Below are 14,167 nucleotides of genomic sequence, written 5' to 3'. Positions count from 1 at the left end.
GTCAGTTGAGCGTCCGACTTCGGCTCAGGTCATGATCTCACAGCTCATGAGTTCGAGCCCCACGTCGGGCTCTGTGCTGACAGCTCAGAGCCTGGAGCCTGCTTCTGTGTCTCCCTCTCTCTCTGCCCCTAACCCACTCACATTCTGTCTCTGTCTCAAAAATAAATAAACATTAAAAAAATTAAAAAAAAAAAAAGTTCTTAAACGATTACTCTATACACACCATCTACACTACATTACCTTTTACAATCATCAACCCACTCCAACCTTGCTTTTGCTCCCCACTCTGAAACTGCTCATCAAAATTATCAACCACCTCTGTAGTGACAAAATCAATGGCTCATCTTCAGTCCTCATCTTCCAGGATAAAACTCTATGGTTTGCACATATGTATTTTAATTCCATCTGACCTCTTATTCTCATCTATATTTTATCATCCTGTTTCTTGTATTTTCTTACTGCATATTTTCTTATGGAATTAAAATGTAAACTAAAGGGTATATCCAGAGAATTGCAAGTAAAACAACTGGGTGGGGCAGAGTGAAGGTAGTGGAATCAAGGCGGGTAGGTGGGGAAGATAAGGAAAGGCTGGATAAATAGTGAGTATTGGGCTACGGATTTGGACTTTGTTTGGCAGGTAATATGTAGCCATTAAAGGTTTTTATACAAGAAATGCTCAGCACTAGACCGTTGGGATGTTGGAAGACTATATCAGCAGCAAGTATAAAGTTATTTAGAGGGTGGAGAAACAGGAGGCAAGGAGATCATGTGGGATACGTATTACAGTAGAAAAGATAATCAGTGTAGTAGTGCTCAAAACGTAAAGGTGGAATCAACAGAGAGACATTACCACTAAACTCTAACCGAGTCCACTTTATTACCAGTAACAGAATAGCCGCCCCCAGACAAGAGATGTTAGACCTAAACATTCTTAGTCCTCAGTTCTACTAAGTTTGATTTGATAGAAACTAGCTGAATATGTAGTAAACACACAATTATCTTTCCCTGTTGTAAATACATAAACAATTATAGTATTGCTTCTCTCCTGAGTAAACAAAAATTTCAAGTAACTCATGCTTCTCAGAGTGAAGATCTGACAATGCCCAGCAGTCAGTTCTACTCTCATCATTACTTCCAGCCCCCCGCCCCCTACTGATCTTCAATAAGTTAAGATCAAGAGGAAATAGAAATTTATGCAAAATAGGCTGGGGAAGGCAAGTTATCCCAAGTTAAACACAATCTCCTTTCTTTTTTTTTCCACAGGAAATAGTTGTTGATGCTCTGAGGAGTTAAATTATAATAACACATGCCAGGAAGATGATGTCAGGGAAGGCGTGGTTAGGCCCTTTACAAGTCTGAGATTCCTTCAGTTCCAAACATTGCCTCTTTCAATCTCACCTATACTCAAAACCTCTCTACTGAGCTACTCTTTCTAACACTGAAGAAAAGAGTTGAGATCCTAGAACTCTGATCTTTTTACCTTAAAACAATTAAAAAAAAAAAAAGTTTTAATGAACCAAAGAGTAAGTGAAGGCCATTAAAACAGCTGTTTTTAAAACATGTACTACATTGTTTTGGAGAATCAGTCTTTGAAATCCACATTCCCCCCTTCTGTGACCATTTTAATTCTAGAGAAAAGAATGAATATTCAACACTACATCTTGAGAAAGAATCTGCCTTTATTAGGAGTTATACATTCCTTGACTGTATTCCTTTTTTACCATAACCAAAAAAGAGTAAGAAAACTACTGTCAAAGACTCCTCAGGTAACAAAGTCCCTGACAAATGAAGTACATGAATATGTTTCAAAATAAAACAAACCTACTTGTTAAGGTCAAGTAAATAAAATTAATACACTTTCAAGCAAGTCACAACACTAGGTAAAAATGGCTTTTCTGAGCTCACTGGCAATTATTCTTACTCTACAAACTAGAAGTGATGACTACAGTAAATTATGATGTAAAAATTCCCTTAAAGAAAGCAGATCTCTACAAATCTATTATACTAGATTTTTGTATAACATAATGATGGACAATAAAAGCAGATATTTATAATTTGTATTTTTCAAAAGTTTAAATTTTTATTGTTATTTCAGTTTTTTAAACATTTTGGACAAGTCCAAGAACTTTATTATACAGGCTTGATCTACTTGAGAAACAGCTCTTAATAGAAATGGCAAATAAGCCAAAGTCAAAATTAAAACTTTATCTTGTCATAGAAAAGCCTGGTAGGATACACATACCAAATTGCTACCAGTTATTTTCCTTGAGGGGTGGGATTTGGGTAAGGAACTTCCAGACATGAAGGGAAGACTTAACTTTTTATTTTATATGCCTCTTTATGCTTAATTTTTTTTTAATGGGCAGGTCTTAAATTTATTACTAAAAACAAAAGTTATTTTAAAAATGTGACCGTGGTTATAAAAATTTACAAATTGCATGAACAAATCCATCCAAACATTCTTCCTAAAAGAGAAATGAACACATGTCAACACAAAGACAAAGAACAACATAGTAATGTTTTAAATATACCCAATATTCACCAACCTACATACTTACACAAGGAGTCATATACATTGCTAACAAAGTGATGTCATCATAACACAGACCTATAAAAACCCAAAGAATTCTTTTTTTTTTAATTTGAGAAAATGAGAGAGAGAGAGAGAGAGCGCACATATGTGTAAGCAGGATACAGGGGCAGAGGGAGAGACAGAATCCTAAGCAGGCAATAAGTTCAGCATGGACCCTGACATGGGGCTCAATCCCACAACCCTGGAATAATGACCTGAGCCAAAATCAAGAGTTGGATGCTCAACTGAGTCACCCAGGTGCCCCATGAGCCAAAAGAATTCTTGACAAATACATTAATAAGCATGTACCTAACCATGTTTTCTCAATGGCTTCTCAAACCTTACAAGTTATCAGAAGAGACATGAAATTTGAATCCAAGTCCATAATTATGCTTCTTTGTCCCTTATGCTGCCCTAGATTTAGAAGCTGGTTAAATATTTCCTATACTACAAGGCAGAAAGGGAGTGAAGAGAGCTAATTTAGACAGCATCAAATACATGAAACCCCTAAGAGGGAAAAAAACTAACTTCCAGAATTCATTTTACTTTATTTTAATGGGTCTGGGTAACCTGAGAGACTTGGAGAAAAAAAAATAAGAAGGAAAGTTTCATATAGTACTATATAAATTTTAAAAGGAACAAAAACAGATGTAATATCCTTCTATCAAAATCATATACTCATGGGGCACCTGGCTGGCTCAGTTGTAAAAGTGTGCAACTCTTGATCTTGGGGTCATGGGTTCAAGCCCCATGTTGGGTATAGAGTTACTTAAATAAATAAAACTTTTTCCTTTTTTTTTTTTTTAAGTTTATTTATTTTGAGAGAGAGAGAGAGCATGAGCAGGGGACGGGCAGAAAGAGAGGGAGAGAGAGAATCCCAAGCAGGCTCCTTGCTGTCAGTGCTGAGCCCCACACAGGGATTGAACTCATGAACCATGAGATCATGACCTGAGAGGAAACCAAGAGTCAGACGCTTAACTGATTGAGCCACCCAAGCGCCCCAAAACTTTTTTTAAAAATCGCATATTCATAAGTGTATGTCTATTACTGATAACCAACAAACATATAAGTACCCATATTTCTTAAGGATATAAACCAGAATGAATGCCATTATAAACTGATTCTAAGTGTTTTGGGTCTAAACATTTACCAACTGCCTTGATCAGACACTTTAAGTTACCTATAGTAGCATCTTTAGGTATAGGAGAAAGCAGCAGGAATCTTTCCCACACCCTCTAACACTCCATCAGATGGGCAAAAGATCCCTACACATCTAAGTCATCTTTATTCTTCAAAGAACAGTTACAATGCCAAGAAAGAGGCTAAAGGGTCTTTCTCCTACAGCACGAAGTTCCTCCTGATCAGCACTGTGTGCCCTGAAATGCCAAGAAACTGCCAAGGATACTCCCTGGTGAATGTGGGCATAACTGTCCACCTCTCATTAGACTGCCCATGTCCCCAAGCACAACACAATTCTCTGGCAACCCTGGGTTAATCACAAAAACTCTAAGGATCCCTGCTGAGCCTGGCCATCAGCAGAGGTCTAAGCAGCAGCTCAGCAGCAGAAACCAAAGAATCACAGAACTTTCTGCCTTAATCCCAAAGTATGTCTTCTCTTACCACTCCTTCCCTATGGCTAGGTGGGGCAGTCTAGAGTATACCCTGTTCTTGATGAAGCTGTTGTGATTTCCCTGACTATAATTCCCCCACCTGATAAACCTGGTTGAGTGAGTAGAAAGGAAGGTTGCCCGAAAGGGGGAAAAACAGTTATTCAAAAAGATGAAAATAACTTCGGAGAGAGTGAGCACAGGACCAGGGTTTGAGATGACATTATTATCCCAGTGGAGACTGGGTATATCAGCAGGAAGTCAAACTAACTTCATTTCACAAAGATACAAACTTGCAACTTTGATTTGTTTTTAATTCCCCTGCCTTCTCAGGCCTCACACACAGGGACTGTAAATTGCTGGAACTTCAAAACCAGGTGAGAAAAGATGCCGAAAGAAGTGGTGGAAAAGGGAGAAGCGCTGAGCAGAGAGAGGAATTCCGTTCCCCTCTTAAGAAGAATGTTAAAGCCAAGGGCACTCCCAGATCCCCAGGAAAGGAAGTAGCTGGATTCCAAAAAAGCACTTTTCCCTACCTTCTTGTTGTTTTTGTTATAGCCAAAAGTCGAAATCCCAGGCCTGGAAGTCACTGATAGCAGCATTTTCTCTTTAATGTAAGGGAGCTGAGAGAGAGAGGAGGGAGGGAAAAGGAGGGGGAAGAGAGGGGGGGAAGAGAAAATGAGAGGGAAAAGGGAGGGGGAGGAAAAAGGGGGAGAAAAGGAGCAAGAGGGAGAGAGATGGGGGGGCGGGAGAGAAAGAGCTGGGGCTGCTTGTTTACGTCACTGAGAGAAGTTAACCAAGAGTCTGAATAAGGCACTTCCACTGGGTCCTAATGCCCAAGATGTTATTTATTTATTTTTTTCCACAGTCTTAGTAGTTAAAGCAAAAGAAAAGTTCTTAGGTCTACCCCTTTCAACTCCATCCCTTCTCCAATATGAACAAGTTCTGTTTCTCCTGAAAAGACACTGAGGATTTTTTTCCCCTTAGAGTTACAAGATTTAGAAAAAGCTTTCAAGTTTGATTTTAAAGGGGCCACTGAGATACACTGCCTTAGAGAACTCATGAAGACAACTCTACTGAGAAAGAATATGTGAGATGAGCTCAGGACTTTTCCCACACTTTATACTTACAGTGATCTTAAGACACGAAGAAAGAACAAACAGAAGAGCTCAGCAAACAGCAGAGACAGACTGCGGGGAAATAACTAGTTTCAGATTTGTGGATAGTTCTATTCCTCTTGACTCATGCTGATGGGCTGATGCTTCTCACCCCTTTTCAGATTCCCCCAGCCATCAGAATCCCCCAGGCATGATTTCACACTTAAGAAGGAATTATCAAACTTAACTATGCCACGAAACTTGGTGCCTAGTGATTTCTTTGCTTTCCCCCCAGCTTTATTAAGATAAAATTGCCTACTTAGCACTTTCTTCAACAACTGTAAGCTATCTTGTTTGATTCTTTATCCCACCATTTTCTAGTCTTCAAGGTCCATGAAGCTGAAACAGTTAAGAGTTACTCACCAAATCTGGAATTTATGCCCAAACTGAAGTTCACAGAGTTGGGATGTTTGCTTCAAGTTGTCTCTGAGCTGTAGAGCTGTAGGAAAAAATAACCGTAAAAAAACATAAGCTTCACAGAGAAAAAAATACAAAGTTCTCAGGGAAGAAGAACCTAACACAGTTGAGACAACACTCACCTCAAACAGTTTCAAAGTAATGTCCTGTGGAAGTAGCCTTAATAAGAAACTTGTAGGAAACCAAAAATTCCAGAATGACACCCAGTAATTCTTACCAATCCAAATGGAACAGGGATATAGAATCAAAGCCTTCAAATCTCTTCTTCAGGTCACCTTGTGCCATCATACATGTTCTCTTAAATTAACCTTGTCGGCTTTGCCACGACAAACATTAAGCCCAAACCCTTTCTTAAATGAAGTCCCAGTAGTCTCTAGTCCAGTTTTCCTGTCACCTTTTTGCTGTGATAATGGGACCCACAGTACTAACATTCTGCAGAAAAAATACACACATATCACATACCACCCCCAAACTCTAACTTTCATTTCCAATAGGACAGGAAGTGCCTGCTCAGCTCAAGGGACACAGGAAGGGTGGGAGCAGCCTCAATGTGGGAACTGCAACTGAGATTGGAAGAACAGCAGTCAAATACAATAAATAAATTACTAAAAGGTATCTCTCAGCACTACCATATTTAAGTCCCTTTTCTGCCCTCATAGATTTTCATTCATTATATGCCAAGTTATGCATGCCATTTAGGCCCTTAGTTGATTTCTTCTCCCTTACCCTAACAATGTGGCACAAAAACCTTAATCTCTAAGGCCTGATTTATAATGCCAGTCAACCTAATTTATTTATTTTTTTTAATTCTAACATTCTCGGGGGTCCTGGGTTGCTCAGTTAAGTGCCTGGCTTGATTTCAGCTTAGATCATGATGTCAGAGTTTGTGGGTTTGAGCCCTGCAACAAGCCCTACATCTGGCTCCATGTTGAGAGCCTGCTGCCTGCTTGGGATTCTCTCTCCCTCTCTCTCTGCCCCTCCCCAGCTCACACACATGCACGTGAGCTTTCTCTCAAAATAAATAAACATTAAAAAAAATTCTAACATGCTCAATGTGTTTTGTTTTCCTACTGCATCCTTTAACACTCAATGGTATTTTAGAATTTAAAATAGTTAAAACTATGAGTTTTAGAGAGAGGCAGACATGAGTTCAAATGCTGACACTTTTGTAGTTACTACTTATGTGACTTTATGCCAGGGTACTTAACATCTCTAATTCACTCATTTGCAAAATAGAAATAATACCTACTTCATTAGCCTCTGGAATCAAATCTAAATTTTAGCTCAGTCCTGTCACTTACAAAATGAATGACACTGAAAATAACCCATGTCTGGATTTTTCTCATTTGTAAAATAGGGTAAATAGTATCTACTTCCTAAAATTGTCATGAAATGAAATAAGGCAATACATAATAAGCCCCTTAGGAAGGTCCCTGGCACTTGGTAAACACTCAATAGATATTAGCTCTGTTATAATTAATTGCTCTATTATCTCCAGCATGTATCCCTCTGGATATTGTATAACCCAGATTTAATGATCTGAAGTGAGTATTTCCAAAAACCAGTATCTTGATTACATTCAAAAGATTATACTAGGACTAGGCAGGCTAAACTATAACTAGAAATACTAGATATGAAATTTCAGGAATCACCCATCCATTTATTTCCCTACCTTCTATAAGCGGATAATCTGATCATTCAGAAATTCTTTTCTTGAGCACCTGGGTGGCTCTGTTGGTTAAGTGTCCAACTCTTAATTTTGGCTCAGGTCATGATCTCACAGTTCATGGCATCGAGTCCTGCATCAGGCTCTGCGCTGGCATTGTGCAGCTTGCTTGGGATTCTCTCTCTCCCTCTCTCTGTCCTTCCCCCGCTCATGCTCTCTCTCTCTCAAAATAAATAAACATTAAAAAAATTATTTTCTTAACTCTGATCTCCTGGAAATTAGTGAAACATTTCTTATCTCTAGAAAAAAGGAAATAATACAGAAACAAAGCTCATTAGATTTAAGACACCCTAGCCTCCACTTCTCTAGAGTCCTACTACTCCAAGAAATAGAAACAGATCTAGAAAAAAAAAAAAGGAAAAATAAAATTTTCATGCACCCTAAGATTTAATACCATTTCTCTCCTCTAAAAGGAGCAGTATCAGGAGGAGGTTGGAAGATAGAGGCAGAGCAGGAGGACCCTAGGCTTGTGTCGTGAATACAACTAGATAACTATCATTATCATCCTAAATACCCCAGAAATTGACTTGAAGACTGGCAGAACAAACTCCACAATTAAAGGGCGCCTGGGTGGCTCAGTTGGTTAACCAACCAAATCCTAGTTTCAGCTCAGGTCATGATCTCATGGTTCGTGGGTTTGAGCCCTGTATCCAGCTCTGCACTGGTAGCACAGAGAATGCTTGAGAGTCTCTCTCTCTCCTTGTCTGTCCCCCGCTTGCATGTGCACACACTCTCTCTCAAAATAAATAAACTTTTTTAAAAAACATTAAAAAAATAGACTTTAGATTTTGTAGTCTAAGAAGTTCAAGGCCATAGAAGTAAAATGTCCTAGGTTTGTGAACTGACGCTTAAGGCTAATTATGTCAAAGAGCACCAATAAGACTGCAAACTACATCCTTTATTCTAAGTACATTTTTAAAAAATTTTTTATTGTTTGCTTTTATTTATTTTTGAGAGAGAGACAGAGGGCGAGCAGGGGAGGGGCAGAGAGAGAGGGAGACACAAAATCTGAAGCAGGCTCCAGGCTCCAAGCTGTCAGCATAGAGCCCGATTCAGGGCTTGACTTATGAACCGTGAGATCATGACCTGAGCCAAAGTCAGATGCTTAACTGACTGAGCCACCCAAGCGCCCCTCTGGTAAGTATATTTTTAAAGGAGGTTATGGAGTTTTGTAGAAGTGACAGAGAATATAACAGAATTCAATGGTGAGATTCAGAAGGCATGTGAGAGGAGGAAGAATCCTATTTTTTCCATTGTGTCTATTTTGATGCCCACCCCCAACTGCTTTGCCTATTATATTGGCAACATGTTTCCAGATCTAGTCAATGCCTCTCAAATTCTTGGTTCTTATGGGCCCAGCACTCAAGAGTTGTTTTGAGGGGAAAAAGTAAAATAGAGGAGTTACTGGAAACCTCTTGGAAAGAGACATTTGCACCTCTGACTCAAGATAGACTGTTTTTTTTTTGTATTTCTCAAAAAAACCAACACTTTTAAATAAGTGTCTCAAGTAAAGGGGCTGGGGCTAGATCAACTCTGATTTTTATGTTGAAAGATGTCTGCATGCAACTATCAGCCCTTCCACATCAGGGTGGAGAACTCAAAAGAATGTATTACCTGCAGATGCGCTAGCCCTAGATAGACATTCAAAGGGAGCCAAGCTGAAGTAGCACATGCATATGAAAGCAGGGAGACAGGGCAGTTTGCTAGTGAAATTCTAAATTAGGTTTGGAAAACTAAACAAAGTATATTAGGGCTGAGGATGCTCCCCACCCCCACCTCCACCCAGCTATTAATATTCTCTTGTGGATTATCTTTCCTCCCTTTTATTAATTTTTGTGTCCAAAGAATAGGTAATGGAAATATACCAAAAAGTTATTTCGTGGTAAAAAGATGAGATAATGCCTTAGGAAACAGTGAAAAAGAGTTTATTTAACATATCAGCTTCCTTAAGCAGGAAAACTTAAGGATTGGCAGCAAACAACAAAGAAATTTTAGCCCCACCTGCTTCTGATGTAGGATGGAATGACAAAATTGGCTTAAAATCAGAAATTGGGGAAAGCTGGCTTAACTCCTTGACTCAATTTATTGGAAAACAGGGAAAAAGACAACTCTGAAGAATTATTTAACTCACATGCTGGATATCAGCACTTATAATATGTGCTCCTCTCCTATAGCAACAGATACTTGTGGCCAAAAATTACTGTAAGGAATATCCTACCAAAATTTTCAAGTAGACTTTTCCCCTGCCAAACACTAAAGAAATGCAGGAATCAAATCACCTAGAATCACTAGGCCAGAAAATTAGCACAATGTAGAAAGAACAGACTAGACTGGATTCTATACATACCCAAAATGGACCATATAGATTATATGGTAATATTATATTCTTTAAATGTATATTTCCTTCACACCTGACACATTAATTTTACTTGGTCTCAACTATTCCTAAAATAAATAACTCAGATGATCCCAATAGGGACCACAACTGAATTTAACAACTAGGTTGAAAAAATGGTTGTCTCTTGAGGTCAAATATGAATGTCTTCAAATAGCTGAACACTGGCAATTTCATACAGTTAAACCTAACATTGCGAAAACTGTGAGACTGTGGAGATGATAAAGAGAGTACCAATTAACTTGATAGTTCCTTTCCTTTGTCCTCTCTCATTTTCAGATGAGAAAACAAACCTAAAGAGGTAAACTCACTTGCAAAGGTCATGACAGTCAAATAATGGCATAACTGACACCAGAATCCAGACTTTCTGCCTCTCAATTCAAACTTCTTTCCATACCAATCTAATTTGCCTATAAAATTAAAAATTCTGATAGGGGCCCCTGGCTTGCTCAGTCTGTGGAGTATAAGACTCTTGATCTCAGCATTGAGATGAACGTTCAGGCCCCACGTGGGCATGGAGGCTACTTTAAAATAATTTTTTAATTAGAAAAATAAAAATGAGGGGCGCCTGGGTGGCTCAGTCGGTTAATCGTCCGACTTCGGCCCAGGTCACAATCTCGCGGTCCGCGGGTTCGAGCCCCGAGTCGGGCTCTGGGCTGATGGCTCAGAGCCTGGAGCCTGCTTCCGATTCTGTGTTTCCCTCTCTCTCTGCCCCTCCCCCGTTCATGCTGTGTCTCTCTCGGTCTGAAAAATAAATAAACGTTAAAAAAAAATTAAAAAAATAAAAAATAAAAATGAAAATTCTGATATGTATTTTGAGGTTAGAAGTAATAAAGGAATAATCCTAGGATTCCAGAGGTGAAAGTTCAGTTATTCTCCTCAAACCAGCTCTGATAAAGCTACTACTCACGTAGCAGTAATGAACAATATTTTGGCCTATTAAACTGAACACTAGATAATATTTCTAGAAATAAATTTATAATGGAAACAAGAAGATTTATATAAAACTACAACTGTATATAGACACATGAAAAGATGCTCCACATCATTATCAGGGAAATGCCAATCAAAATCACACTGAGATATCACATCTGTTAAAAAAATAAAAAACTCAAGAAATGACAAGTGTTGATGAGGATGTGGAGAAATAAGAACCCTCATGCACTGCTGGAAATGCAAACTGGTGTAGCCACTGTGGAGAACAGTATGGAGCTTCCTCAAAAAGTTAAAAACAGGGGTGTCTGGGTGGCTCAGTCAGTTAAGTGTCCCACTTTGGCTCAGGCCATGATCTCACAGGTTCATGGGTTTGAGCCCTACATCAGGCTCTGTGCCAACAGCTCAGATCCTGGAGCCTGCTTGGGATTCTATGTCTCCCCACTCTCTCTGCCTTGCTCCCATTTTCTCTCTCTCTCACTCTCTCTCTCTCAAAAATAAACCTTAAGGGGCGTCTGGGTGTCTCAGTCAGTTAAGCGGCTGACTTCAGCTCAGGTCATGATCTCGTGGTCCATGAGTTCTAGCCCCGCATCGGGCTCTGTGCTGACAGCTCAGAGCCTGGAGCCTGTTTCGGATTCTGTGTCTCCCTCTCTCTGACCCTCCCCCATTCATGCTCTGTCTCTCTCTGTCTCAAAAATAAATAAACGTTAAAAAAAATTTTTTTTAATAAAATAAAATAAAATAAATAAACCTTAAAAAAATAAGGGCACCTGGCTCAGTTGCGGTTAAGCATCCCACTTCAGCTGAGGTCATGATCTCACAGTTTGTGAATTCGAGCCCCACATGGGGCTCAGCTGTGCTGACAGCTCAGAGCCTGGAGCCTGCTTCAGATTCTGTCTCCCTCTCTCTCTGCCCCTCCCCTGCTAGCACTCTGAATCGCTCAAAAATAAACATTAAAAAAAATTTTTTTAAATAATAAACATTAAAAAAATAAATTAAACAAAAAAAATTTTTTTCAAGTTAAAAATAGAACCACCCTATGATTCACTAATGGCACTACTGGGTAGTCTGACTTCAGCTACAGTCATGATCTCACAGGTTCATAGGTTTGAGCCCCGAGTCAGGCTCTGTGCTAACAGAGCCTGGAGCCTGCTTCGGACTCTGGGTCTCTGGCTCTCTCTGCCCCTCCCCCGTGTCTCTCAAAAACTAAAAACAAACCGACAAACAAAAAAAAGACACTACACCAAAAGGTCCACTATAAGTTTGTATTCCTATAGCATTATGTACAAAATTGCAGTAGGCTTTTTTTTTTCTTTGAGAGAGAGAGAGAGAGAGAGAGAGAGAGAGAGAGAGAGAGAGAGAGTGTGTGTGTGCGCCCGTGGGAACACAGACACAGGGCTGGCTTAATCCCACAATCCTGGGATAATGACCTGGGCTGAAATTAAGAATCGTATGCTCAACTGACTGAGCCACCCAGGTGCCCCTCAGTAGGCTTTTAATTCTGCTTGACTCTCCCATTTCTTGCACCCAGATTGTGAGCTCCTCAGTAGAGGCACCAACTTAACTTTTTTAACACCCAAACATAATTTATGCTCAAAAATTAGCTGAAAGAGGGGCGCCTAAATGGCTCAGTCGGTTAAGTGTCTGTTATGAACTCACAGTTTGTAGGTTCAATCCCTGCATGGGCCCCATGATGACAATGTGGAGTCTGCTTGGGATTCTCTCTCTCCGCCCCCCCCCCCACTCATGCTTTCTCTCTCTCTCAAAATAAATAAATAAACTTAAAAAAGAAGAAAGAATTAACTGAAAGAACACAATTTTCACTTCCTTTTAAGTTACTTCCAATGGGAAAATGCATTCTCAATGAATATTAAGATAACACTGCCGCCTCCTGGGTGATATAGGTCATGCAACCTTTAGCAAATACCAGGAAAACAAAGCATGGAATTTGTACACATTTAGACCAGAAGTTTGAAATTTAAAGCCAGATCTACCCCTTTCTGTGTTAAACTGGAAAAGCTCAAAAATTTCAAAGATTTTTAAGTAATCTCTACACCCAACATGGGGCTCAAACTTACAACCCCAAGATCAAAAGTTGCATGTTCTGAGTCAGCTAAGCACTTCGAAATCTTAATCTTTTAAAACATCAGTTTTCCCTTCTACAAAATGGGCACAGTATCTCTCAGGGATTATTATGACAAATCAGATAATGATTGTAAAAGTACTTTTGTCAATTATAAAGCATCTTACATGCTTACAAGATGTATTTTTTCACCCATATGTGATATTTAGATGACACTATGTTGAATATCACAAATCCACCATTTTTCTTCAAACTGAATTTTTTCAAATTGAATATTTTAACATGGTAGTTGTCTTAACAAATCCATCTTATTCTTTACTACAAATCTAATAACCTGCAGCCTGATAATCAGAGCCAACTCACTGAATTTTATATGGCTAATGGCAAATTTCTTTCTTTATATGTTAGAGTCACTATCATCAACTTACTAAAATATGTTGAATATGAAAATATGCTAAAATTAGGGGTGCCTGGCTAGCTCAGTCAACAGAGCATGCATGCAACTCTGAGTCATCAGTTCGAGCCCATCTGGCACTGAAATTACTTAAAAAAAAATTGGATTGTTGTGGGGCATCTGGATGGCTCAGTAGGTTGAGCATCTGCCTCTAGGATTTCCGCTCAAGTCATGATCTCAGGGTTCGTGGGAGCCAGCCCCAAATTGGGCTCTGTGCTGACAGGAATTCTCTCTGCCCTTCTTCCACTTGCTCTCTCTTTCAAAATAAACCTAAAAAAAATTAGATTGTTGTGATGGTTGCATAACTTTGTAAATGTACTAGAAATCATTAAAGTATACTTTTAACATGAGTAAATTAAAAAAAAAAATCGATGTTAGTGCCCACTGGTGGTGGTTAAAAGTTGAATAAAGATTATTTATTTTTTACTTTTTTTGAATAAAGATTTTTTTAATATGCTAAAATTGGGGCACCTAGGTGACTTGGTTAAGTGTCCGACTTCAGCTCAGGTCATGATCTCACAGTTCATTGGTTCAAGCCCTGCATCAGGCTCTGTGCTTACAGCTCAGAGCCTGGAGCCCACTTTGGATTCTGTGTTTCCTTCTCTCTCTGCCCATTCCCTGCCTGCGTGCTGTCTCTCAAAAATAAACAAACATTAAAAAAAAAAAAATTTAAGACAAAAAAACTATATACAAATATAAAATATCCTTTATGAATAAAGATGTAAAAAGCCCTAACAAAATATTAGTAAACTGAACTCAAACATATTTATAAAAGGGTTTATACATCATGACCAACTGCTATTTATTCCAGGAATGAAGGCTGGTT

The 14,167-nt window shown here is 39.0% G+C and overlaps 1 protein-coding gene across 5 annotated transcripts in view; it reads right to left on the bottom strand.

Moving 5' to 3' along the window:
- Window positions 1-14,167, bottom strand: part of RBMS2 (RNA binding motif single stranded interacting protein 2) — a 93,095-nt gene that overhangs the window by 64,731 nt on the left and 14,197 nt on the right. For 2 of the 5 annotated variants that reach the window (XM_042992555.1, XM_007081510.3), the window contains exons 1-2: window positions 5,873-6,217; window positions 5,697-5,772 (exon numbers count right to left, since the gene is read on the bottom strand). Coding sequence is in view for 2 of the 5 variants with exons in the window: in XM_007081509.2 (XP_007081571.1) it covers window positions 4,713-4,778 (66 nt within the window). In the remaining 3 variants the exon portion in view is untranslated. Of the gene's footprint in view, window positions 1-4,712; window positions 4,849-5,696; window positions 5,773-5,872; window positions 6,218-14,167 lie in introns of those variants that run through there. The other 3 variants (XM_007081509.2, XM_042992554.1, XM_042992556.1) reach the window with 2 other exon arrangements.

This window comes from Panthera tigris, chromosome B4 (assembly GCF_018350195.1).
Source record: "Panthera tigris isolate Pti1 chromosome B4, P.tigris_Pti1_mat1.1, whole genome shotgun sequence".
In the NCBI taxonomy this organism is placed as follows: domain Eukaryota; kingdom Metazoa; phylum Chordata; class Mammalia; order Carnivora; family Felidae; genus Panthera; species Panthera tigris.
The sequence above is the reverse complement of the archived record's forward strand: the minus strand, read 5'-3'. Positions and strand labels throughout refer to the sequence as shown.